Here is a 27,955-nt window from a genome sequence, read left to right on the forward strand (position 1 = left end):
TATTTGATTCATTTCGATGAATAGATTTTTAATATTTAATTGTTAGATTTTTTTGCTAATAAGCAATTAACGATATTTATGGTCAAAATGTTGCATTGACAAATGTGCGCAGTCCCAACGGAAACTATAAAAAGGGGCGAAGGAGTAATCAATAAGCTAATGTTGGTCAAATAAGCTAATTTTGCTCAAATAAGTTGTTTATCAAACGCGGTCTTTATCTCATCAATAATTCTCCTTCCTTCTTCAAAACTCGTTTTCTTTTCGGCCCGCTTGACCAGTTGAGCAATTCTTTTTAAATTACAACCTCTATTTAATAAGACTTTCATTTCTATATTTCTCCTCTCATATAATTAAAAAAGCAATACAATAAAGTCAGAATATCTCAATTTCGATTCCAAGGCCAAAAGAAATCAGAAAACTCAGCTGAGGGTTTAATCAATTGAATTTTTCAGACAACCAAAGTAATCAAATCAAATCAAGTAGAAATTCTGATCTTCAAATTCTGAAAATTTTATTTTTGTAAACCAATTTCGAAGCTGTAATTCTGAATTTTGAGTTTTAGGAATGAGGAGAAGTGGAGCGAGTAGCAGCAGCAGTGGCGGCGATAGCGTCGTTGCTGACGTCGGAAGGCGTCGCTCCACCTGCGGTTACTGTAAATCCGGTCGTCGCTCCAGTGTCACTCATGGTTTATCTCTAATTTCTGATTAACTTTTTGAAATTAAGCTGAATTATTTGCTTGATCATTTTTTTTTAATCTGATGATTATGTTATAATTGATTTGTGAAAATTCATGGCATTTTAATGACGTTTACTTTGTAAATTTGGACTATGGAGATGTGATGACTGGTGATGATTTCTTCTTATTTTGTGGAAAAATTTACGATTTTGCGTGATTTTATGTTTTTAATAGATGATATGCATTAATTTTGTGTGTAAATGTAAGATTTGTTCATTCACATTGAGAAATTAGATTGTAGAAAAGGCAATGTATCTAAGTGTTGTAGACTTGGAGCATTATTCGTCCTCGATGTTTGAAACTCGAAGAAACACGAATCACTTATGTATCAGTGGGAGTGATAGTTTTAGTCATCTTACAAATGCTGTTGAAATTAAAATATCTTACAAACATGTAGGAAATTGGTAGTTGCCTTGAATTATAAGAATGATATGGATTCGATAATCTGATAACTACGAGTAGAAAGGATGGATTTTTTTTTATTTTTTTTATTATTATTATTTTTTTTTTTTTTTTTTTTATAGTTTAGATGATCATGTTTGTAACATCTGTGTTGATTCTTTATACACTCAATAGTTCATTTTTTTTTTTTTTTTTTGCAGGTTTATGGGCAAACAGCCTTACAGTTTATGATTATCAAGGTTGGTATCTTGTCATAATTATAATTGTATCTTGTCTTAGTTAATACAACCATGTGGCTGAGATTTGTGCTAGTATAAGGGATTGATTATCTCCTTTATGTTTATGGTAATTTCATTCTTGCATCATTGAGGTGTAATGATGTTTTGACATGGTTAAGTTAGTGCTTGATTTATTTAATGGAAACTCTGAACCAATCTCCTGCTGTATCCCAAGTGCATATATTTTCTGTGTCTTTCTTGTAACAGAAATTGAACAGGGAAAGACCCCACTTACCTGTGATAATCAATCCATCCGTCTGTAGCTAAGATCTATAATGATTTGATTCATTTGAATGGTGTCAAGTTGTGGATCTGACATTAGTATTCATTGGCCAAATAGATTGATGAGAGCTTCGTGTGGCTCAAGTGTGAATGTGCTTCGTTGCAAAACTTGGGGAAATTTTCTTGTGGATTTTAATTGACCTGCTAAATTGCTCTGCAAAAGCATTAAGCATCTACTCTTAGTTGCTAGTGCTTTTGGATTGTTTTGTAATTACATTGGTTTCTTTGATGCATCTTCCTCAGATCTTCTGGACCGAGGTTGGAGAAGATCCGGCTGTTTTCTGTACAAACCTGAGATGGAAACAACATGCTGCCCTGCATATACCATAAGACTGAAAGCTGATAAATTTTCGCCTTCTAAAGAGCAAATTCGGGTGTCTAAGCGAATGCAAAGGTACAATTGGAGACTTTCTCATACTTCAATTTATCATGGAGTATATTTGAATACAGCCTTAATTGTTTTCTTCATAGCTAACAAAATAAATTTTAATTATGTGTATGTTTATCTTCAAAACTTCTCATTTCTTAACAAATATTGGAAATGTTTAGCACAAGGAATTTTGGAATCTATGCACAGCATCAATAATGGAATAACACCCATGTAGCTAGAGACTATCTAATCTGAAACAATTAATATGAAATTAACAACTGCTTACTTCTGGGCCTTCTGGCATCTTTTATCCCTTAGCTTATGTACCTTTCCCATATGTGATTTCCTTTTGCACGAGTTGGTGGATGTGCCTTACAGAAGCACCCAACTTTTTCCTTTCCCTGGCCTGATGATAATAGTCTTCAACTTCTATACTTTTTTTCCCCTTGCTCTGCTGATATATATGAATAAATGGGTAGGTACCTTGACGGAATATGGGATGGTAAAAAACAAGAACTTGCAGATAAATCTGGGGAGTCACAAGTACATGCTCATGGGGATACATTGTCCAGCACATCACAAATGGAATCTCTAGGAAGACATGAGCAGAATACCAAGGATGAGGAGCTATTGGATCATCTATCCAAGCAAATAGATGTTGCCATCCAATCATTTGTTAAAAGTAAGGATTTACCTTGTGATATTCAATATCCAAAAGGTATTGTAAAAAAAGTTTCCCAGACCAAAAAGAGACGGTTAGTTGACGGATCAGAAGATCTCTTATATACAAGCAGTATTTCATTTCAGCTAGCAGCTACATTGAGACGGACGAAGTCAGATGCCAATGATATCGGGACAAAGAAAGACAGTTTGGCTGTAATAGGGTCTTCCTATGATATATTCCCCAAAGATATTTCAGAAGAGTTGGCAAATGCTTTGCAGCATCTTGTAGAAGTACCTAATTTATCAATAAAAGCCTGCAATGGACACTTAAACTTCTACTCTGCAGTAAAGGAGGTCCGTTCTGATAAAGAGTCTCATCAAGTCGCAATCTCCAGAGAATCTCCGATGCAAGAAAGTAAAGGACATGGCATTCTACCTGAAAACCCTCAGAGAATGAAGCGGAAACTGGAAATCCATTTAAATAGGTCGAGTTTTGATCCAGAAGAGTTTGCCTTGTATAGAAAATATCAGATACAAGTTCACAATGATGAACCTGGTGATATCAATCAGCAGTCTTATCGAAGGTTTCTGGTTGATTCACCCTTGATTTATGTTCCTCCAACCGGTGATGATACTGTTCCTTCTTGTGGATTTGGCGCATTCCATCAGCAATATCGGATTGATGGGCGGCTCATTGCTGTTGGGGTGATCGATATCCTTCCTAAGAGCTTGTCGAGCAAATATCTATTTTGGGATCCCGATTTTGCTTTTTTATCACTTGGTAAATACTCTGCCTTGCAAGAGATAAATTGTGTAAAAGAAAACCAACGGCCATGTCCTAGTCTTCAATACTATTATCTTGGTTATTACATTCACTCCTGCAGCAAAATGAGATATAAAGCAGCTTATTGGCCATCAGAACTTTTATGCCCTCTTCGTTACGAGTAAGTTTTTATCTGAAAATGATAACTGGCGTGGTGTTTCATGCATAAATCCTCTAGGACATGGAGTTGTTGTATTACTCTTTTTTTTTCCCCCCCGTAATAGATTAATCAGTTGCATAGTGCTTCCTTGGTGCCTGTGTCATACTTTCAGGTCTTCTTTTTCCATGTATTTGAGGTCTTAGTGGTATACTGGTATTACAATGAAAAGTAGGTTGAGCTTCTCTCTCTCTCTCTCTCTCTCTCTCTCTTTTTGGGGGGTGGGGGTAATGGGGGGAGAGGATTCAGGTTGGGTGATAAGCTTAAGCATTAAGAGCAAATATTCTTTTCTGTTGAAAATTGGACATTTAAACCTGCATAGCTATGTCTGTTTTCTTGCTTTGAAGATTTTGGTTATAGTATTACAAAGTATTTGATAATTTATTTCCCTAACAGTACCTGATTTTTTTTTGTAGGTGGGTTCCATATGATGTTGCAAAACCATTGCTTGACAGATCAAGGTATGCTGTATTGTCAGATTATACCAACATGCAAAACAGGGACCCAATGTTGACCCAAGAACCAGGAAAGCGTTTGGATCAGCAGCATGATGACCCCGGTGATGAAGATTTGAATGACGCTTATATGGGTGAAGAGGAGAACATGCTTGATTCTGGTTCATCAGAAGATGAACAATCATTTGAAACCAATGATCTTGCCTCAACTCCAACTGAGAATGTTGATTTTAGTCGCATTCTTTTTGATTTGGGTGGAACTCGCCTTAGATACCAGGTATATAAATTATTTTATAGAATTGCACGCTTCTATCTAAAAGTCTTTGGTTAGCAGATTTTTTTTCTTCTATTGAATATCATTCTACTCTAGAAGCAGTGACTTCTTTTTAGATTGGTTTCAATTTGAATGTTTAGTTGACATTGTGTCTGTTCATTTTTCTTTGTTTGACTTCCTTTTCTCACCGATTGAAGGAATTTCAACATGCTCTTCGCCCAGCTGGTCAATTACAACTGAAAAACCAATTGTTGAGATACATGAAGGTCGTTGGGCCACATCTCTCAGAAAGAATGGTTTATTCGCTTGGTTAGTTTCATTAATCTTTTATATGGCTTAAAGCAGGGAGTTCCTGCTTCCATTGCTGTGTGTGCGCGCTATGATGACAATGCTTTTATTAATGCTATACTTATGTTGGAACATTTTTATGGAGTGGCTACATATAAAGGGTCGCTCTTTTGGATGGATCGAGTTTCCATTTGCTTTCTTATCCTGTTCTTTCTCCATGGGGTATGTCTTATTTGGAGTTCTTTACTTAAGCAAGATCAATACTTGGTTGTTGTATTGTTACTTGGGAGTTGTTTGATTTTATCGGTAATCACCCAACTAGTCGTAAGAAACTTTATTTCAATTTGGGTATATTATCAAGTGTTAATGTAGTTGATCAAAACCTGTGTGATTGTGTTACTGGCTCACTACCGCGCTGGTGGCACCCGTATTACTTACGTTCTGCCACTGTTCAGGATTGATTCCGATTTCAGAGTAGCAGCAGTATCTGTAACTGCTCTGCTGGATTAATGGGTTATGCGACAGGCTAGACCAGTCGACCAAAGACTTGCTCTTGTCACACATAGACCAATGGTTTAACCCGAGCCTTGTGCATAGCATTGCGGTGTTGATGTCACCTTTTCAAGTTTCATATACCATACAACACGCCGCCCCCTCTCTAATGTTCTACTAGATCCAATCACCAATCCCGTCAATCTTCTCTCCCTTGTCAAGCTCGTTGATAATTATCTCTCTTCATCGTTGTATCTCACAAGACTTGATATACATAGCAATAAATTGATGTTTTATTTTTAATTTATTGCAAATTTATAATGGATCAAATCTGACAGATTTAATTGTACAACCGGTGAATGTATAAAAGGTTGGTTAACATAAAATATATGGAGTACTGCAATAACATTTATACAACATACTGTAGTATTTAGAGAGGTGCAATATCACGTAATGGTCAAAGTAATTGTAACACTAATAACAAAGTTAAGTTACAAATGCCCCTCTTTAATGAAACATTGTACGTTTCTATTTATATTCAATTTTATCTTGTAAATAAACTACGAAAGTAATAATAACCGAAATACTTCATACAAAATATGTTCTGTTAAAAAAATGGTACTCGTACGAAGACCACTATCAGCAGTGAGGAAAAAAAAACCTCTCAATCTCTCTCTACCCACTTTCTCACTCCTCCCATACAATTTCTCTCATCAAATGTTTTTTTCACTACATCAATGAGGAGAAAAAAAAACCTCTCATCACTTTTTCCTCCACTATTTACTATACCCCACCATAATACACATCATCTTTTTATTTTATCTTTATTTTGAAATAATGTTTATACTACATATTTAATTTTCCAATACAATTAAAATATGTGAAAATAATTTATTTTTTAATTACGTTTAAAAATAATTTAATAAAAATGTATAATTTAAAATCTGGGTTGTTAGGATCCATTAGCAAAATAATAATAATAATAATAATAATAATAATGATAATAATAATAATAATAATAATAATAATAATAATAATAATAATAATAATAATAAAAATAATAATAATAATAATAATAATAATAATAATAACAACAACAACAATAATAATACTACTACTTTTTTTTGACAATATAATAATACGATTTTTTTCAAGGATTAATAAATTTAACAGAAATAATAATAAAGAAATTAATAATAATAATAATAATAATTATAAGAATACCAATAAAACTACTAATTTTTTTAAATTAACACTACTACTACTACTACTAATAATAATAATAATTATAATAATAATAAAAATAATAATAATAATACTAAATAATAACTGAGGGTTTTTTTTTTTACGAATAATAATAATAATAAAAATGATGAAAATAACTCAAAGAAATTGGGAAAAGAAGGAAATTTGTAGTATTTATGGGTTTTTTGAAAGTATATCAAAATGCATGTCTATTTATAGAGAAAAAAAAAAATCTATCCGTTGGTGAATTTTGTTTTTTTTTTTTTTTTTTTAATAATTACAACGGTTATATTTACCTTACAAAAATATAACCGTTGTAATAAAAGCAAAAAAATCTGATTGGTTGGAAGGACAAAGCCTGACGCGTGTCGCATCCCCATTGGCTGGGTCTGACGCGCGTCAGGCCAGCTGCCCCCTTATTTTTTTTTTCCCTTTTGCCCCTCAAAACGGCGTCGTTTCGCCCTTCTTTAAGGCAAAACGACGTCGTTTTGCAAGCCAGAAAGGAAAAAAAAAAGGGAAAGCAGCGTGTACATGTGGGGCCCACCGGTTACTGTTCACGAGTATTTCCCCTCAACTCTTGTGCGTTTTCCATAGCTCTCAACGGTGAGGGTTTTTTCCCTCACTAACGTAATGCTCGGGTATTTTTTTTACACCTTTATTTTTACTCGTGAGGGCTTTTTTCCTCACTGCCGGGAGTGCTCGAAGTATTGATATTTTACCAACTGTGTGATTTCAGAATTTGGAAAACAAGCAGTCATAAAAAGTCTATTTTAACACATACAAATATATTTCCCTCTAATCCTCGAATATAAAAATTTAAAAAATTTTGCTGTCGTTCATTTCAAAATTTCTAGATTCAAATAATCTCTCTCTTCCCTACCTGTGATTTGGCAACTAATTTTCATTTAAGTCTGATTCTAATTTTATTTGTATCTTAATTTCTTCTATTAGTAATTCTTTTTCTTGATGAAAGTCTGACAAAACAATCAACTAATAATTAATTTAAATAACGCTCAATTTCGTTTTACAAAAATCTTCAGCGTTACATACACATTGATCAACAGGTATTTATTATAATTTTGTTCCTTTTCATATTATATGATAATCACATATTGTTCTATACTCATCTTTTTGCATTTACATTTGCATTATACATTGATCAATAGGTATTACAATGCACATTTTCTTATGATCATCCATACAATTTTGTTACAGGGTACATTTGTTTGAAATGACCCTGACTAATTGCTAATTAGGCGGCGGACTTCATGGCGGATCTCTGCCACAACAATCATACCAAGGTGTATTGGTTTTCCTCGTATAATGATGTCTTTTATCTTGTAATCGGAAAGGATGAGATAGGCTGGTGTGATCGTAGGGACGTAGCATAGATTTCTATTCTTGTTACATAACATAATACAAAATCTGAAATAACCACCCAGAAAATTTGATCACAAAAGAGACACTTTTCGTATTTTTGTTAAGTTTTGATTTCATTGGAGAAAACATAAACATGGAGCTATTCAGGCAAATAGGGGAAGTTTTAGGAAGCATGAAGGCCTTAATGATATTGGAAGACGATGTTCAGATAAACAGAAGCCAGTGCAGTTTGTTGTTTGACATGTTTAATTTAGCCTTTGAAACATTATCAGAAGAGATTAAGCTGAACCTTAGATTAGAAGAGAAGAACACGAAATGGAAAGCGTTACATCAACCTTTAAAGGAGCTTTATAGAGTATTTAAAGAAGCAGAATCGTATGTGAAACAATGCATGGATTGTTCTAAGGATTGGTGGGTTAAGGCCCTGCACTTTCATAACAATCGAGATGCTGTTGAATTTCATGCGCATAACTTGCTTTGCTACTTTGCAATTGTTGTTGAGGCGATTGAAACAGCAGGGGAAATATCAGGGCTCGACTTAGATGAGATGAAGAAGAAGAGGATCATGTTGTCTAATAAGTATGATATGACATGGAATGATCCAAAACTTTTCCTTTGGAAATATGGGAAACAATATCTAATTTCCCAAGATATTTTGCACAGGATGTGTAATGTTTGGAAAGAGGATCAGTGGCTTTTGCTCGAAATGATTAAGGAGAAGAAGGTTTCACCTTCTTTCACTATGAGTAAACAAGATCAACGGCTCAGTGACTTGCTTATGAAGAAGATGAATGGGGAACAATCGCTCTTTCATAGCTCTATTTTAACTGGAGCAAAGGATTATCATGTGAGAAGGCGCATATGTGTAGGAATGCAGATTAAAGAGATACATTGGTTAGGGGAGAGTTTTATTCTGAGACACTTTTTTGGGGAGCCTTCCAAAATAAATTCAGAGATTTCTTTTCTGCTCTCTCTTTCCCACCCCAATGTAGTCCAGTATCTTTGTGGATTCCACGACGAGGAAAAAAAGGAGTATTTCCTTGTGATGGAGGTGATGAGCAAGGATCTTAAAAGCCATATAAAAGAGGTTTCTAGTTCAAAAAGGCGGATGCCTTTTTCTTTCCCAGCTGCAGTTGATATCATGCTTCAGATTGCGAGAGGCATGGAATACCTACACTCTAAGAAGATTTATCATGGAGATCTGAACCCTTCAAATGTTGTTATCAAGCCTAGAAATTCATCTTCGGATGGTTACTTTCATGCAAAAATCTCTGGTGTTGGTTTGAAGGATGTTAAAACTGTGCCTGCTAGAGTCCCCCCACCAAACCAAAATGAAGTTTTTACTTTTATTTGGCATGCCCCTGAGGTACTGACTGAACAAGAAAGGCCAGGGAGTAGTGGCAAATACAAGTACTCTGAGAAAGCCGATGTTTATAGCTTTGGGATGCTTTGTTTTGAGCTTTTGACAGGGAAAGTTCCTTTCGAAGATGGCCACCTTCAAGGAGATAAGATGAGTAGAAATATAAAGGCAGGAGAACGGCCTTTATTCCCATTTGCTTTGCCTAAGTATCTTGCAAATTTGACCAGAAGGTGCTGGCAAACAGATCCAAATCTGAGACCAGGTTTCTTATCAATTTGTAGGATACTACGTTATGTCAAGAAGTTGATTGTGATGAACCCTCATCTAGCAGAACCTGAGATTCCATCAATAGTTCAAGTAGATTTTTGTGATATAGAAGCCGGGTTCATGAAGAAGTTCCCATCCGAGGCTAGTGCTGCAGTAACTCCTGTTTCACTGATTCCATTTCAGTTGTTTTCTTACAGAATAGCAGAGAAAGAGAAGCTCAATGGGATCAGTAGAGACAAGAGCTGGGATTCACATAGTGAGGTGGTTATTGGATCTCCTATGGATGAGATTGACAATGTATTAGAAGACTCATTATCACCAGCCCACGACACGCAGTCATTGTGCTTAGAGATTCCTGAGAAGAGACTCTCAGTTCTAAGGAGGGTCAATGGCATAACCACAGACGACCAGTTCTTGAAAACACATGATAAAAGGTCCGTGTCTGTGGAAACCCCGGATTTGAAAGTTTCACGTTTAAGGAAAGCAAACAGCTTAGCAGCAGGTCGCTCATCTTTAGTTGCACAACATGCAAGGTCAGTCTGCACAAATATTCCTGCAAAGAAACGGCCTTCTCCTTTGAAAAGGTGAAACGCTAAACATCGCCCGCAATTTACCATATAAAGCCCACAAATATGTTATGATTTGACCATTATGCCCTTTTGCTAAAATTGAAATAATCTCGGTGTAAAAAATGTGGAGCCGTACTGGCTCGCCGGGGGAGACCGGATGGCAGGCCGGAGATGCGGGGGTCGCTGGAGGTACGTCGTCGTCGACGGAAAACGAGGTAAGTCACCGTTAAAATTCACGGTTTACCGTCGAAGTGGCTCCGGCGCCTAGGGTGGACGCCCAAACCGTAGCCTGGACGTCCAAGCCGGACGCCAGAACCACCAGAGTGGCGTCCAGGCTAGACGCCCAGACCACCAGAGTGGCGTCCAGCCCAGACGCCCAGACCACCAGACTGGCGTCCTGGGCAGACGCCACTCCACTGGGTGAGGCGGCCCTGCCAGGCGCCAGTCCAGTGGCTGTGGCAGCCCTGGCAGACGCCACCTTTAATAATTAATTTTTATTTTTTCCTTTTTGATTTTGTTGTTGTTTTTTATTTAATTTTTTTGTGAAAAAAAAAAATCGAAAATGATTTTTTAAAAAAATTCGAAATGGGTTTTTTGTAAATTAAATTTGAAAATTCGAAATAGGTTTTTTTAAAATTAAATTTGAAAATTCGAAATGGTATATTTTTAAATTTAGTTTGAAAATTCGAATTGAGTTTTTATAAAAATTAAGTTTGATTATATATAATTATGTTTTTTTTTTGTGTTAATTATGTGGAAATATAGAAATTAAATGTATTATCCGTTAAATGTATTTATTGTAATATATAATTGATGCAGGAATATGGTGGAGACGGAAATGATTACAGTGAGATATTTGGACATGATGGTCCATTCGAAGAAGCTCAACAGGCGATTGATTGGGCAAAACAGGTTGCAATTGCAGCTGGATTTTGCTTGGTAGTAGCAACTCATAAATCTCAACGGGATGGTAGAATGGATCGCATTTTGAGATGTGACCGTTATCGCAAAAGAGAAGAAAGAGATTTTCGTACAGCCACTCGGTTTGACACAAAGCGGAAAGGTTGTGGGTGTGAGTTCAGAGTAAAGGTTCGACAACTACGGAGTCGTGACGGTTGGGAAGTGATAGGTTACTCTAAATGGGGGTATCACAACCATGAGATGATAGTATATGAAGAGGGTCATCGACAACTGAGCGGCTTAAGTCCTGCTGCGAAACTAGTTGTGAAAGAAATGAGTGATGCTCAAGTGAAGCCTGCTAAAATATTAGCATCTGTGTTAGAGAAATTTCCAGAAGACCATCCAAACCGAAGACACATCTACAACGTCAGACAGCAACTCAGGTTTGAACGGTCAGAGGGAAGGAACCCTATACAGCAGCTGCTACACCAGGCACAATCACGTGGTTACCTGTTCTGGTTTGATTCTGATGAAGATACAGCGGAGGTGACTCATCTTTTCCTTGTGCATCCTGATTGTGCTGATATGATCAAGTCTTGGCCATTTGTGATTTTGATCGACTCAACGTACAAGACAAACAAGTACAAGTTCCCTCTGGTTGAGATGGTTGGGATGGCTCCAACGAACCAGAACTTTCTGATTGGTCATGCAATCATCAGGGATGAGACGGCTCCAAGTTATTATTGGGTTTTGGAGAAGCTGAGAAACTACATCGGGCCTAATGTTCATCCAGCAGCCATCGTCAGCGACTGTGAGGGAGGTCTCTTTGCCCCCATAGCAGAGCTGTTTCCCGAATCGAACCACTTATTGTGCACATGGCACATCAACAACTGCGTGAAAGTGAAAGCCTACAACCTTTTCAAGAAGAATTTGGAAATGGCAGAGAGATTGGTGAATGGTAAGTGGCGGAAGATCCTACAGGCTACCACAGAGGAAGCGTATGAGCGAGCATTGGCTAACTTCAGGGATTCGTACCAGTGGTGTCCGGCACTGGTGGACTATGTGATGCATCAATGGGTCCCTCACAGGGAAAAGTTTGTCAAATATTGGACAAACCAGGTACTTCATTTTGGGAACATTACAACATGTAGAGTTGAGAGCGCTCATAGAGCTACCAAGGACTGGATTGATTCATCGACCGCTGCTTTGGATACACTGTTCGCTAGACTGAACAAGTCAATTGAAACTCAGAAGAACGACATCAGGAACTCTCTAGAGGACTCCAGACGACGACATGGTACGATGTATAGCCATTTTATATTTAAGATTCTCCATGGTCGTGTGTCGCACTACTGCTTGGGGTTGATTCTCACTGAGCTGAACAGGGTGAGGGACTTGGCTGACGAAGTGTATACTCGGTGTGGGTGTACTATTTCAGTAACTCATGGATTACCTTGCGCATGCACCATTCATCGCGTTATTACAGAAGAAAGGGCGTCGTTACATGTTGATCAGGTCCATTCATTCTGGAGGACGCTTGTTATTGGTGAGCATGCAGACAATCAAACGGCCGACCGTGAACAGGAAGAGTTGGAGCAGTTCCGTTCGATGTACGACCAAGTGTCCTCCAGCCATCCTTCTATTATTCGTGACGCTACGCATGTGCTTCATGACATGTTCCACCCGTCTAACTTAGATTATGAGGAACCCGAAGGAGTTGACCGTCCTCGAGGTCGACAACGGCGGAACAGGAGTGCGTTTGAGTATATCCGTGGTCTTGGTCGTGGTTGTTCTCGTGGTCGGACATCGTCATCTAGTCGTAGTCAATCTTCATCGTCTGTGAATATGCCCCTGAGAACTGGTACGTTTTGGTTGTTTTTATTGCACATAGTTTTAAAGTGTTACTCATGTCTTCTTAACTGTCTATAATTAATTATTTGGTGAATAGGAAGAAACGATGTTGATCAGTTTCCGTACAAGGAAAGGATACCTGCGATCATCATGTCGTACTTGGAAGGGTGGAATGATGTAATCGGAGATGGTAACTGCGGATTCCGGGTCGTGGCTGATGTTTTTCAAATGGGCGAAGACAACTACGGTTTGGTGCGTGAGTTGATGTACAGCGAAATTGCCTCTAACCGAAATGTTTATCGTCATGTGTACCAGGATGACTTGGATGGCGCTCTCCGGCGTATCCGGTGGGGAGGTGGACCTTGCGGCGAAAATCATTATTTTGACGCGCCCCTAGATCTGTTTGCCGTTGCAAACATTTACAAATGCGCAGTCATGCATTTCGGCCTGGGAGTGCATAGTCAAGCTTATTATCCTTGTACCACGGTTCTCCCTTGGCGGTCGCGTGAGACTGTCACCACACCGGTCAGAGAGTTAGCTATTGCGTTTCTTGGGTCGTCATACAGACATTTCATCCGACTAGACATGTCAACCGATTTTCCGGTGCCACCGATTATACCTCGGTGGTACAACATTTTAGTTTTTCTTGTTTACATTCTTTATTTGTAATCTTATTTGTACGTTGCTCTTTTAATGAGAACATTAATATTTTATATTGTATTGCTTACTGCATTCTATATGTTGCATGGGTAAGTTGCGCGGATCCACGAACGGTTATATCAAAATTTAAAAACAGCACTGATAATATGTTTAAGTTGGAAGCTAAAAGAACAATCTAAAATGTTACAATTTTACAACATAATGTCCAACATAATGCTCTATAAATAAAATACAATAACCATCAGTAATCCCTCCTCGACGACGACTCCCACTGCGCAAGGGTCTGTTCCAGACTATCAACAACAGCTCTCCCTGTTGCACTCATGCTGTCCTTCTCAAGAGAGAGTTTCTGAACGTCTTGCATTATCTTTCCCATCCACTGCATACAACAAAAAACAGAAGATGAAATACAATAACAACAAATAAAACTTAATTAAACTACAACGATAAATATAATAAAAGACATACCGCTTCCGTGGCAGTAGGCGGTGGCACATAATCATCATCGCTGTGGTCGAGATCAGCGATCAACCTCGGGTGTGAATACCGGTTGAACCATTCCATGTAGTAATGGTCACACATGGGAGTAACCCCAGAGGGCGGCCGCTGCAACTCCGCTGTCCATAAGCGGGCCACCATCGGAAACTGGTCCCACGTCCCGGTCATGATATCCGGCCATTCCACGACGTACTCCCTCGACGATGCAGGTCGGACCGCCTTCATCGGGCACGCCGGGGGAGGAGGGACAACTTGGACAAATCCAAGCTGGCGAAGACAACGCTGGGGCATGTACGCCTCGACGATGTCACGATACTGAATGAGTCCCGTGTACAGGGTCCTGGGTACCCTAACACTAGGGTTCGGGCCGAAAGGCATCCAGTTCACCTGTACAATTACAACATATAAAATTTAATAACATGAATATAATATGTGCAAATAATAAAATGTAGACTCTATAAATAAACGTTACCTCTAAGGGGGACAGCCTGTCCAGCAATAACCGTATCGATCGGAGGCGGTCAACGGACTTCTTCTCCGAGCGCGGACTCCACGCACAAGCACGCGGCATCCCCTCATCAATAGGAACTGGGTCACGATGTGGTCGCAATGCAGGAAAGTACTCGTATATCCAAGTCTGCAATAGAGTCAGACACCCAGTGATACCTGCCGCGTCAGCCCGACTCGCAAATCCTAGTTGGCGATACAAATACGCCAACGTAGCCGATCCCCAGGAAAACTAGCCTACACTGTCGGGGTCACACGCCTCTACGATGTCGCGTGGCCTGAGCTTGTTTCCGCCGCTCTTATCCGGAAACAAGGTACATCCGAGGAGTAGAAAAACATAAGCACTCAGCTGTGCGTCGGGCGTCCTACGTGCACTCGGGTACAAACACCGCTGCAACACGGATGCGATCTTCACACCTCCGTGTTCCCAAACACCTAGCGCCTCGGTGTACAGTGAAGCCCTGTCCACCGCCAACAACTCCGCCAGCGAATCTGCCTGATCCGCATCAGCCACAGCACAAAGTCGTTTACCCTCAACACGAATCCCCAGAATGGCCTCGACGTCATGTAACATGATCGTCATCTCACCGAACGGAAGGTGAAAAGAGTTTGTATCCGGCTGCCATCGCTCAATGAAAGCCGTGATCAGCGTGGTGGCAGGAACGTGCTTCACCCCAGTGCCCTCCAGTCGCTCGAACATCTCGCTCTCCGCCGGCCAGACCTCAGCCCATGTACGCAAAAAGCTACAAGTCTTTTCCCGAGTATGACATTTCAACAACCCCGTAACTGAAGGCCTCTCCTGGTCCTCCCAAATACGGGCAGCTATGTGTCCTAGAAAGCTAGGAATCACACTCCCGTCAACAGGCCCACCGGGCACCTCACTCCTAACAACCCAAGAATCATTACCCGCCCTCGACCGTTTCCTGCTTGCCCCAGATACAGTGGACGCAGATGATGTGCCAGATCTACTAACAAACCTACCACCCCTACCCTTACGCACCTCCACCATATGCGTCTCGTACATGTCATCAACCCTCTGACTGAATGGACCGTAATCATCATACGGTCCACTGCCATCGTCCACATCCTCATCCTCATCTGCGCCCTCCTCCTGCTCCTCCTCCTGGTCACCCTCCTCAGCATCATCATCGTCATCGTCATCCTCATCCCGACGGTGGATCCGTTCTCTACGAACTGAGGCCGAAATACCACGGGATCTGACATGTCTATGCCCCGACCTCTCCACTGAATAACTTCTACTAAGAAGCTCTATATTCTTCCCCCCACCATGACGACCCTACACAAAATTTTAAAATATATAAACATACAAAAATTTATACGATAAATAATCATCATCGCAAATCAAATAAACTAAAAACATACAAATAATTGTAAACAAAATATAAACGTAGAAAAAATACAACGAAATTGAAAAAATTTATAAAAATAAACAACAAAATATAAAAACAATTCAAAATTATATTACAAAAAAAAAAAAAAATTAAAAACAATTTTTTAAAAAAATTAAAAATAAAATAAAAAAATAAAAAATTGGGGGGGGCGCCTTGGCTGGACGCCCAGCCGGCGGTGGTGGCGTCAGATGCAGACGCCGCCACCAGTTGGCTGGCGCCTGGGCTGGACGCCACAGCCACGGCTGCGGCGCCTAGAATAAACGCCACAACCGTGGCGGTGGCGTCCAGCCCAGGCGCCAGCCAACTGGTGGCGGCGTCTGCATCTGGCGCCACCACCGCTGGCTGGGCGTCCAGCCAGGGCGCCCCACCGCGTTCACGGCGGTTTTCCCCTTTTTTTTTTTTTTTTAAACAAAATATACCTTTCCTCCTTGGGACATCCTTCCCTCCGCCGCCGCCGCCACTTCCTTGCCTTGCCGCCTCGACATTGCCGTTATTTTGAATTTTTTTTTTTTTAGAGAGGTTGAAAGAAGATGAGCAATGAGAGTGTGAGTGATGAGAGTGTGAGTGTTTTTTTTTTTAAGGTCAAGGGCAATTTTGGGAAACCAAGTGAATTTTGTGGGCTTTATGTAGTAATTTGTGGGCGATGTTTAACAAATCCCTTGAAAAGTTGCAATACATCACATTCCTTTGAAACTTACAGTGAAACAAGACCGGCATGTACTGAGAGCTCGGAAAAGAAAGTCCCAGATAAGAAGGTTCCATTTCTGAGAAAAACTAGTGTCAGAACGACCAAAGATCCAGGTCAGCACTATGTGCAGCTAAGATTGTTTGGTTTTGTATGTTTACTGTCACTCATGCCAATATGGTTTACACTGCACTGCTAATTCATCTCCACACCTATATTTTTTAAGTAAAGAGCTAGTATACTTTTTAACTATACTCTGTAGAATTTTTATCTCATACATCCAGAGTTTTACACTGAACCAAATGCATGTTCTGCAGGGAAAGCAAAGGGTAAAGTGAATGTGAATGGACCTTCATCTCTAAGTTCGCGTGGTCATAATGCAAGGATTTCTGCAGACAAGCACTACCAATCACAACCTCTACCACAGAAGCCGAATAGGAGTAAACACAAACAAGCTGGTTATTCACCTGGTCACTCAAGTTTTTAGCTCATCAGAACAAAGATTACTTTCATCTCTACATCATTCTGTGTTATGTGGTAATTATCACCGCGGTCAATTGGTCACCTAGTACACAAATTACTTCTGAAGCCTGAAGGTTAACTGTCCTTTGTAAGAGCATTGCGCCCTTCTATCAGGGCAGTGGGATACATTGGTAACACTCGGATGAACGATTTCCACCTGCAGTTACAGCATTACAATCCCTGTAATGCATTTGAGATTATATTCTACTTAAAAATGAATTTTTGTGGAAGGCGCAGGAAAATTTGCGAGACATTACAGAAGTTTGGACAAACCTTTTTCAAGTTGTACTTTCCTGATTTTATAATGTTTCTAGTTTCAAGATCATATACTTTTGTGGTTAAGAGAATTCTGTTGTTCTGTTCCCGTATGTACTTTTGTTTTGGATACGAATCATATGATTGTATCTTCTTTTATCGATCTTTCTGTGTTTCTAGCTTATGTTTTATTTTAAAGTGTGGCTAGTCTTCTTTGTTCGATTCTAATATGCCCTGAACACATATTAATTCGACACAATTAATGAATTTTAGAATGCATCAATCACATAGTAAAACTATGCTCTAAAATCCATTTGCAAAACCGGAGTGTTTCTAGGCTTCAAATTTTAATCATATATTTTCTCTATTTACTATTTACATACAACGCAATCCATTTCACAGGAAAGGTAAACATATAATTAGGTTAGAAGAACTTAAAATTCTTAATAACTCTACTCTCTTTTGAATACTCGATAATGAAACTGCTAGAAATAGATTATAGACTAACTTAACATATACATGACCATGAACAATAAATATTAAATGGTCAATCTATCTTGAAAATTTATGTGCCATTCCTTGTCAAAAGTGCTTTACCAACAAAGTGATGTGCTAATGGACTAATAATGGACATATTATGAGTATAATTCTTATCACATCACATTTATAGGGCTTGTCAACAACTACTAAATGGATTGCCCACGTTACATAGCTCAACTACCAAATCCACTTGAGATGATAGCCATTTTAAATTAATTAAATATTGCTAATTAGACTAGGTTAAAAAATTGCATATGAAAGCAAATGATTCGCCCAACTATATAGCCTTGTAAGTCAACTAATCTCAAACATATTCAAAATGTTTGGTTTAGAGTAATGTCCTTAATTTTAAGTAAGCAACTTGCCAAGTGTTTATATTTTTGTTCACTTAAACTTGTGAACTAGACACATTAGGAAATGCTCCATAAAGAGGTGTATGATAGCAATAGATATAGAGTAGGCCATCAATTTAATAATGCAAAGATATGCTGTCACAATACAATGAGAGATGATAGGTTAATATCGATTAAGATATGACTACTATTTTGAGAATATTTTATGTACTTTCTAAACTCATAAGAATTTTATGGGTAAGGATTAGGAAATTCTAAGCAAGCATTTTGGAGTGATTTAGAGATTTTAACAATAAAGAATTGTACAATTAAAACATATTGGAAACTCTTTTAATTTTCTTACTAATTCTTACAGAGTACATAGCTAAAAATCATTCCGAAAGTGCACCACCCTAATTTAACAAAGTGTTGTATTTATGAGACTCAATTAACGAGTGTAAGCTAAACATGAAAAGTAAGTTTTTTATTAAAAGAAAAAACATCTTTCTTTCCAAAAAAAAAAAAAACAAAAAAAAAAACATCTAGTGACTTGTGGGAAATGAATTGATTTCTTTTCTAATTATGTATCTTTTTTTTATTATTTTTTTAAGGGTCTCCTATCATGTTGTTACTAATACAGTACAATTAAAGTAGCAAATCCAGCACCAATTGATTGTTGGTAGGGAGGACAACGTGTTCGATTTCCCGTAACAACAATTAGAAGAGGACTGGAACCTAACCATCCTGAATTATTTTCAAATCTAGATTAGTCCAAAGGGTAAAATGGGTGGATAACCAAAAAAAAAAGGGTAGCAAATCCAGCAATTATAAGATTTATATCTTAAATTTTTAGAAGCTACTCCGTATCTACTTGGTAAATCTTTTGGGACCAAAGTAAAGTGGATCTTTATAACGATAGCTATCAAATGCTCCCACAATGGCCACAACGCATGTGACAATTACTATAGAAAGGTATGTGAGCGTTTATAGGTATATAAGAAAACTACACTATAATAATTGCGACAAAAAAAAATAGAAAGAAACTAGACTAGGATCCGTGTCATGCACGGTAATTTCACTATTATAGTATTATTCTATATTCTACATTATATTTGTAAATAAATAAAAATAAAAATATTTTATAAAAAATTTGTAGACAAAGTATAACCATAATACATACTTTTTCTTCTTATAAAGGTATACAATGAAATGAAACATGAACTATAATGAAAGAGTGAGTGTTGTAAAAATAATATGGTATCGTTTTTTCGTCTTATTAACTAAATATATAATTAAGCATTTTAAAAGTGTATATTAAGCACTATGGGCAGGAATAATAATTGCGGTTTATATTTGCGTCATTAGATTGAAGGTTGTGTGTAAATCACTCACTGGCCATGTATCTAGTCACAATTAATTGCATTGTATGTCTCTTGTGATTTTGATAGTTTTTTCCTAAAGTATTTTATGTAAATTAATATATTTTGACCAAAACATCTAATATTGATTAATTATTAGTAAAATTTTGTCAATAATTACTGATAAAAATATTATTCATAGTTTTCTTTACGAAAATAATTTCTACATTCTCATTTTAATAAATAATTTTATTTTTTCCCTTTCATCATATTTAAATAAATGAAATAATATGTATTCCGTATAATACTTATACAAAGTAAAAGATATATAATAATATTTTATACAATAAAAAAAAATTTGTGAATATTTTTTTTAGGAAGTGAATCACAATTGTATGATTTGGAGAATTTATATTTTTTGGAAAGTGAATCACAATTATATAATTTGGTGAGTATTTATACATATTTTATAGTAAGTAATTGATGTTTGCAAAAAAAGGAAAAATAAGTTTTGGAGGGAAAAAAACAGAACCAAGAAATGACACGTGTCATTCTGGGTGTTTGTTTTAATATTATGTTACTGATTTAGGATTTCATCCTATTACCAAGAAGTTAGGGTTTGGATGATTGCAAACTATTACTGTGTAGTGAACTAAACATGTCCTTAGACCCTATTTCAAGAAAAATATTGTCAATAATTTCAAAAGGCAAAAGCTAACAAGCGCCCCCGAGGAATTAGATAAGAGAACTAAAAGTGAAAATATTAGAATAAAACTAACATTAATTACACCGAACGACGCGTAATTTTGTCATGCATTCCCAACTTAATACTATTTTTAGCAATATATTCATTAGTTATCTAACGTCCTGGTGAAATTTACATAGTACACCAGGGTGTACCATGAGCTTGGTACACCCGGATGAAAATAGCAGCACAAAATTAGTTACGTGAAATATACGCTCCTTAATTTAAGGAGTTTGCTGGTATTTGCCATATTTATCATATCCAAATTTATAATCCTCCATATTGCAATAAATTGAACGTTTTTTAGAGAAACAATTAGAAATTTTAGATAGAGAAATAGAATTTTGGAGAGAGAAATTGAATAATGGTTGTGCATTCAGAATTTCATCATGTTTCTGATCGTTGTTATGTCGATGGTTATGCGAATGGTGTGATTGAGAGTAAAGGTTAATTTGAGGATATGTTAAACAAAGGAGAAGGTAATTTGGATGAAATTTCATATTTAATAATTTTCATCATTAATTATGTTATTTTATATTTTAGTTAGAATATTTTGCATTATTATCGTCAAATTCATTGTTTATTTTCAATTTTGACATTTGTTGATCCATTCAAAAAAAAAATGAATTTGTATATTGAATTTGTGAACAATGTGTCAAAGGTTGAAGACGATGTTCTTTGGATTGTGATAAATGTTCTTTAATCATTTCTTTGATCCATACTCAATTTTTTTTTTTTTTTATTGCAATAGAATATGTTCTTTAAGTATGATCAATATGTTCTTTGGGTCGTAATTATATGTTCACTACCTTACAAACTATGTTCTTTAAGATATGTTCATGTCCGCTTGTTTTAATACTTATATATTCATTTGGGTATTTATGTTTTATCCTTTATGTTCCTTGTTTGATCTTTTATGTTCTACGTTTTTATTCTTTTTCTTAATCTTGTATGAATGTATGTGTTTTAACGCCGGTGTTCTTTGAATTTATCCCTTATGTTCTTTGAATTTGACTAGCCCCCTTATTTTTTTTATTTTTTTGAGGCATTGAGCGAGTGACACACAATTTCTATTCTATCAAATGTCATATTTAAATTATTTGTTACTGTCATTTGTTATTATTATAAAATTAATTTTAAATATCATTTATTAATACTATATTTTTTAATATGAATTACCATTTACTAATTGTGTATTTTTTTTGGTTGATATCAGGATCATGAAGGTTGATGGATGATGATGATATTCTTTTGGACCTCCACTATAGATGATGTATTTTCGGATCAAGAACATCCATAATATTAATTAATTAATAAAGAACATGATAATATTATGCAATGAACATTATGTGAAATTATCCAGCTTGACTCAAAGACAAAATTCAAAGAACATTTCATAATAAACAATAAACACTATTTGACAATAAAAGTACATTACAATTATAATCGAAGAACATAGATATTTAAAAAAATTTATCAAAAAATCTGATAAAGATCATTAGATGATATAATAATGAACATTCATAAAGAAGTTAATAATTGATACTTCGTAGTATATTATATGACAAACAAATACAAAGTACATTATGTTTTCTGATAAAGAACATATTAATTATATAAAGGACATGATAAGAAATACACATGACCATCATTAAAACGAATGTCATAATTAAATGGGTGAAAAAATATGAACGATTTTTTAGGGTTTTTTTTTTTAAAAATATTTAAAATGAAATAAAATATTTTATAACTTGAAATTTTGAAAATTAAAATGAATATTTAAATTTTGAAAATCTTGAAAAAAATTTTAAAAGAAAGAAAAATAATCTAGAAAATGATTTTTGGTAAAGTGATTAGTTTGTTACTATATAGCACTTAATCCGGGATAAAAATATTTGATAGTTATCCTTTATCAAAAAAGATGCTTTGAGAAATTTGAGCGTACATTACAAATGAGTGTTGTGTTCTTTTTATCATTCATGTTCTTCATTCTTAACTGCAATGTACAATCCATAATATTTTTTTTTACCAAGTGTACCATGCTCATGATACACCCAGGTGTACAGATCAAGAATTAACGTTACGGGGTGCTCGTTAGCAAGATCCTTTTCATAAAAAGCACATGTCTTTTTTGTTTACCAAGTTTGAAATGCAATGTATCTTCTTTTAATTCAAACATTGGAGGCATTAAAAGTTACTCACCGAAATAATAAATGACCTAAAAACAGAGAGGATATCTCCAATGACGTCTGCAAACCTTGACTGTCTGGAGTATCATTTTGAGTAGGAACAATAAGAGTAAGGGTTTAATTAAAGGGAGAATATCAAAGAACTTATTTGAAACTACACTTTCCATATTTCTTAAGGAAGAAAATAAATCAAACAAGTGCAAATTATATAACAAGAAATCATAATACAAAATAACAAGGACATAAAATGTTTGACACAAAGTAAATTGCTTACCATTTAGGATAATTTACAAAGACAGTTTGAACAGAATACATGATACAGGAATTCAGAAACAATGGAGGGTTCCCATTTATGTCAATGTGGCAAAGCCGAGTCGATAAGCAAACAATTTGGGAATCCACAAGTTCAATTGAAAGGATTTTGGGGGTTAAATTATGTACAATTGGAGAATAAGAGGCAATCAACCATGATCTTTGTTTCATGCCATCAAACATCATCCGCGTCACTTCCACCAATATGTGCTTCATGAGTGACCCAATAGTTGCTACCATCAGGACCAAACACCTTATACCTGTTCAACCAAAGAGACCCGTCACAAGTCATAATTTTTCAAGGTCATTAACGATAGGAATGATCTGGTTAATTTTCTTTACTGACCGCTCAAGGACAGATTTTCCTTCTTTGTACTTCTGGCTCTTTTCATGGGCAGTCTCCTGAAAGAAGACATCCCACAACAGTAACTAACGGCAAACAATTTGCCCAATCATACATGAGAAATTATGTTTGATAGGATTTCAGCCTGCAAAGCTTACATATTTCCAACCCACGATTGATCCACATCCAACACAGAAAATATCAGCTACGGAATGCATACCAGTCATCATCACTCTATCTTCTTTCTCTCCAAGGGTGACATTAACACTGTCAAACGTATTTGAGATATTTTTCTGAGAAGCTAAGGTGATACTGATGTGTTCTAGGAAGCATAAAAAGAGACATATCCCCATAATACTATCATAGACATATGTCCATGATGATTCATTGTCCTATGATCAGCCATTTTTACATCTTTCAATTTGTAATATAAGGTACATTTCATATCTTGCATATCATATTTTAATGGATGTTCCAAGTTGTATATATATGAAGACAATGAAGCAAGGCCTGAAGACCTCCATAAATAGATTGTAGAGTCATAATTTCGTCTATGATTTAGAGATCAGAGAGCATACGGCATATCTGTTTCTTTATTGTCAAATTAGCCATAGTAATTTTTCAATATCCAGTTTGGAGCTCCTATTAAGAAACAAATTCAAATAGTTCAGGAAACTTACACCTTATTGAAGAGATAAGCTTTCCCATGCTTGCAGTGAAAAGACTGAATCAACAACACATGTAAAACTGCAGTCAGATAATGAACTAAATCAAAATTTCCCCATCCAACATCAAATGCAAAAACAAACAGTAATTTAACTAGTTCAAAATCAGGATAGAGTGGAAAGGCAACAACAGGGATTTTTAACCAAGAACAAAAACATTTTTATGACACACGTCTCTCTGAAATTCAGAATTCAACATCATCTTGGATTCCTACCCCATTTTCATCCCACGATATGGACATTCTTCAAAAGCATCTATCACAAGTCTAGACTTCGTAGTGCACATGCACCAATGACTTTGTTAATAAAGTCCGGAACAATATACTAAGTATCTGCTAGAGGAAATTCTAAAATTACATGGAGAGACCACAAGCATTCGCTATCAAAACATAGCTAGCAGAAAAACCCATTCCAAATGGTGTCACAATAGTCATATTCCATATAGAAAAAACTTTTCCTCTTCGCATGAATTTAGTGAGTACTTCTTACAAGTTGATCAAATAACCCTGTATCACCACAAGATAGTTCCCTGATTTGGTTAACCAAAATCCAATGATGTAGTCCTACACTGATGCCAAACAAACAACAAATATCCCATTCTTTCTAACAACACTTCACATCCTTAGATCAACACTCATTGACTCATGCTGCAAACCAACATACAAACTCAAAACTAAGCTAGTCTAATAACGCCGCTCTCCGTACAACAGCTAGACTGTTTACATGATTAGACACTGCAGCTTGTTTAAGCCCTTCAAATAACATTTCTCAATAGCATTCATTGTATCAAACCATTCCAATCCTAGAAACATCCAAAGATACCCACCATGATGATATCGAGCAGAAGCAATCTACACACAGGACAGCAAGAACACAACTATTCCAAAATAACAAATATAGGAGTACAACAAAGCTCCTAAACAACTTCTAGAAACCAAAAATCCAACATTTCCCAATTGCTATACTCTAACAAACCAATATACTTTATCATTCAATAAAACACTGTTAATCATTCCAGATTCCAAAAAGGGTAAATCTTCATTTGCAACAGATAAAAAGGAGAATACAGGGGAACTAGCAATGTAACATATGTCATTGATCAAAAACTTCAAAAGACTAAATAAATCAATTAAAGATATGTAACAGCAAAAACTGCAAATAAATAGAATCAGTAGTATCAAATTGTACCATTTAACTATAAAAAGTAACCCAGATTATCTAGTACAGTAAATGTCTAATTTAATTCTGCAATAACCTGACACATAAATCTTATTAAGTCAACCATCAACATAAACACAACCCAAATCATGAATAACCCATGTATGATCATGCAAATTTAAGATAACCCAATTCCAAAAATCAACATAAAAAATCATAGGATATAAATATAAAAAATAAAAAATAAAAAATGAAGGAATTAGACCTTGGAAACGATATCTTCACTGAGAGCAAGATGGGTCCTACAGTGCTTGCAACTGTAGATCTTCCCTTCCAAATTCACCACAAACAGCCTCCCCATTTCTCAACAAACTCACTTTTATCCTATTTTCAGAACCCAGAAATAACTTTACAAAATCACAGAAAATCAATTTCCTGATAAAAAAAATTAAATAGAACAAAAGGCAATTTAAAGGGGTTAATTATAAAAAATTAAAGATTGAGATGATGATAGCTTGGGAAAGAAGATGGAAATGATTCCAGAAGTATACGCAAAGAATTTGATCAAATGTAAGGTTTGAATAAAGTAAAGATGCCCGGTTAAATAAAACGTGCAAAAGAGAAAAAGAAGAGAACGGTTGAAATATTTTACCTGTTACCCAGTGAAGTTGCAAGAATACCAAGAAGAAATGTGAAGAGATCCACAAATATTCTGAGTTTATAACAATCACAATCTTTCCTTTTTTAATTATTTTTATATGAATTTTCTTTTCTTGGGATGACCCCATTATATTTTTCACTCTCTTTTCGTGAAGTAAGTGCAATAATAATGCAAAGTTTTTATTTTTTCTTTTCTTTATGGTGTCGTTTTTTTGTGGGCGGTGGAAATTTTACCTGAGGTAATTTCAATCACGATGTGAAATTATTAATTAGGTGATTAAAGGTAGAGATTCATTGATGTTATGGTGTGTGTTAGAGGGTAATTTTGAAATCATGATTTTACATGCAACTATGACCTCTTAGGCTTATAAAACAATTCATAAAGTTGTATCTTGTAGCACTAGAATTTCTAACATTATTAAAAAAATGAAAGACTTTGAACAAGAACAAGGTAACAAGATTTTTGTAAAAAAAAAAAAAAAGAACAAGGTAACAACAAATGTATTTGGGTGGATATTGACAACAAAAGATGTATCATGTGACATATTTGATGATATGTTTAGTGAAGCAAAAACAAATATTAGAACTAGTGTACATAGGTTATATAATAAGTTAATAAATAAGACTATATTACATCAATTATCTACACTAGGTCATTTTCTCTTTCAAAAAATTATGAATGAGTTGACAAAGTCCGAGATGCCATGTATTTGGGAATGATATTGTTTAGTTAAATTACAAGAGTTGACCCTTGATTAATAAGTTCCTTCCAATAAAAAAAATTCCCTAATTTTGTCCAATAAGATTATCCCTGTCTTATTAAAAGTATGAGAAAACTTTTATGAATAGTGTTAGGACAATTATATCCTCTAAATTGTTTATTTACTTATTTGTCCTCATTAATGTTAAATGTTTTTTTTTTTTAAAAAAAACTTTTTATATTCTAAATTGTTTATTTAATTATTTGCCCTTATTAATGTTAAATGCTTTTTTAAAAAAAAATAAAACTTTTAAGAATAGTATACGGATATTTATACCCCTAAAAATATTAATTTATATGCTACCGACAACTAAGTTGTAATACAAGACCAAAGTGAAAAAGCTCCCCGAACATGATTTGCTATGCGTTAGCCACCCTAGTATTAGTAAAAATAAGAAGTATATACAAATACTTCGTATTAATAAGGCCAATTGATTTATTAAGTTCACTTGACATTCATGGAATGCAATTGTTGCATGGCCTTTTGCCACTGCCACTACATTGGGCCTGTTATCCCAATATAACGGTAAGGTCCAAGCATTGAAGGTAACCCAATGATAAAGTGTTTAATAGCCCAATTTCAAAAGTAAGTTAAACACGTTATGAGAGTCTTTCAACGTCCTATTTTCTTCAAAGGATCATTGTGTGTCCATACCCTCAACTCCTCAAGCCTCAACTTCCAACCCTGATGCGTAAAAACACCAAAACACATTCTCGGAAATTTATAATCATTATATTGGTAGGCTTATTATGACCCTAAACCAACTTTTATGACCCTGTAGGACACCTCTCATATTCCCTTCAATTTTAGAAATAAATTGATCAAAAAAATGTGGATTATAGCTTTCAATTTTGAATAACTAGAGTGTATCCGTGCGTGCAATGCACGGGATATATATTTTACAGAATGATATTACAAAAAATCTAATAACAAAAATTATATTTCAAATACGGGAAGTTAAATTTTATTTGGTAACTAACTCTTATATATGGTTGGTCACACAGTGTGCCCAACTATTATGGTAGTTATTTTATCAGTTTTATAGAGGTTATCCATTGAGTGTTATAGAGGTAACTCCGTTAGTATTATAAGTGTTACTTCGTCAATGTTATTGGAGTTACTTTGTTGTTTTGCAAGCAGCCACACTTGTGGCTTGTCGCACAGAAAACATATTATAATTTTTTTTTTTGTTGATGATTATTGAATTAATAATAAGGTAGTTATTGAACGTTTTTTTAGAAATATCAGTCAATGAGCATACTCGTGCTAATGCACGGATTATATTATACGCGAAAGAAAACAACACAAAGTGGAATGTTGGTAATTATTGGAATTCCTTGTAAAAAAAAAAAAAAAAACGCAATTATTGGGATGGGTAGAAAACATGATGTTAAAATTTTTGTTTTCACAAAGTTTCATATGTGGCCGGGTTATTTGTTTAGGTGTTACTTAGTTGGTCAAAGGTTACTCTATCAGGGGTTATTCGGTTAGTTAGGGGTTA

The 27,955-nt window shown here is 35.7% G+C and overlaps 3 protein-coding genes across 6 annotated transcripts; 2 read left to right on the plus strand and 1 right to left on the minus strand.

Annotated features, from left to right (window-relative positions):
• Positions 1-261: 261 nt before the first annotated feature.
• Positions 262-5,521, plus strand: LOC110699262 (arginyl-tRNA--protein transferase 1-like). 2 transcript variants are annotated; one of them, XM_021876755.1, is made up of 7 exons: positions 262-479; positions 563-685; positions 1,339-1,377; positions 1,942-2,092; positions 2,548-3,675; positions 4,128-4,443; positions 4,638-5,521. In XM_021876755.1, exons 2-7 carry the CDS (start codon positions 565-567, stop codon positions 4,752-4,754), a joined length of 1,872 nt encoding a protein of 623 aa, XP_021732447.1. In that variant the 5' UTR covers positions 262-479; positions 563-564; the 3' UTR covers positions 4,755-5,521. The 2 variants fall into 2 exon arrangements, with proteins under 2 accessions (XP_021732447.1, XP_021732448.1); XM_021876756.1 differs by having other exon boundaries at positions 262-461.
• A 2,457-nt stretch (positions 5,522-7,978) lies between these two features.
• Positions 7,979-17,041, plus strand: LOC110699417 (light-sensor Protein kinase-like). The gene is made up of 3 exons (XM_021876932.1): positions 7,979-10,056; positions 16,570-16,670; positions 16,839-17,041. Exons 1-3 carry the CDS (start codon positions 7,979-7,981, stop codon positions 17,039-17,041), a joined length of 2,382 nt encoding a protein of 793 aa, XP_021732624.1.
• Positions 17,042-22,734: 5,693 nt separating this feature from the next.
• Positions 22,735-25,836, minus strand: LOC110699263 (protein yippee-like). Of its 3 annotated transcripts, none has more exons than XM_021876758.1 (6): positions 25,686-25,836; positions 25,299-25,440; positions 23,831-23,874; positions 23,309-23,417; positions 23,154-23,209; positions 22,983-23,067 (listed from the first exon to the last, which is right to left on the minus strand). In XM_021876758.1, exons 2-6 carry the CDS (start codon positions 25,392-25,394, stop codon positions 22,983-22,985), a joined length of 390 nt encoding a protein of 129 aa, XP_021732450.1. In that variant the 5' UTR covers positions 25,395-25,440; positions 25,686-25,836. The 3 variants fall into 3 exon arrangements, with proteins under 3 accessions (XP_021732449.1, XP_021732450.1, XP_021732451.1); XM_021876759.1 differs by having other exon boundaries at positions 25,299-25,417; positions 25,686-25,810; XM_021876757.1 differs by lacking the exon at positions 25,686-25,836 and having other exon boundaries at positions 22,735-23,067; positions 25,299-25,394.
• Positions 25,837-27,955: the final 2,119 nt, after the last annotated feature.

This window comes from Chenopodium quinoa, unplaced genomic scaffold (assembly GCF_001683475.1).
Source record: "Chenopodium quinoa cultivar QQ74 unplaced genomic scaffold, ASM168347v1, whole genome shotgun sequence".
Taxonomy (NCBI): Eukaryota; Viridiplantae; Streptophyta; class Magnoliopsida; order Caryophyllales; family Amaranthaceae; genus Chenopodium; species Chenopodium quinoa.

What these genes read in the sequence shown, in the direction of transcription:
- LOC110699262 (XM_021876755.1), top strand. Translation starts at nt 565, where the DNA reads ATGAGGAGAAGTGGAGCGAGTAGCAGCAGCAGTGGCGGCGATAGCGTC. An exon ending in TACAGTTTATGATTATCAAG is followed by an intron (nt 1,378 to 1,941) that starts GTTGGTATCTTG and finishes CATCTTCCTCAG; the next exon opens with ATCTTCTGGACCGAGGTTGG. An exon ending in GTGTCTAAGCGAATGCAAAG is followed by an intron (nt 2,093 to 2,547) that starts GTACAATTGGAG and finishes ATAAATGGGTAG; the next exon opens with GTACCTTGACGGAATATGGG.
- LOC110699417 (XM_021876932.1), top strand. Translation starts at nt 7,979, where the DNA reads ATGGAGCTATTCAGGCAAATAGGGGAAGTTTTAGGAAGCATGAAGGCC. An exon ending in CGGCCTTCTCCTTTGAAAAG is followed by an intron (nt 10,057 to 16,569) that starts GTGAAACGCTAA and finishes TGAAACTTACAG; the next exon opens with TGAAACAAGACCGGCATGTA. An exon ending in CAGAACGACCAAAGATCCAG is followed by an intron (nt 16,671 to 16,838) that starts GTCAGCACTATG and finishes TCATACATCCAG; the next exon opens with AGTTTTACACTGAACCAAAT.
- LOC110699263 (XM_021876757.1), bottom strand. Translation starts at nt 25,394, where the DNA reads ATGGGGAGGCTGTTTGTGGTGAATTTGGAAGGGAAGATCTACAGTTGC. An exon ending in GTGAAGATATCGTTTCCAAG is followed by an intron (nt 23,875 to 25,298) that starts GTCTAATTCCTT and finishes TTGTTGATTCAG; the next exon opens with TCTTTTCACTGCAAGCATGG. An exon ending in CAATCGTGGGTTGGAAATAT is followed by an intron (nt 23,210 to 23,308) that starts GTAAGCTTTGCA and finishes GTCTTCTTTCAG; the next exon opens with GAGACTGCCCATGAAAAGAG.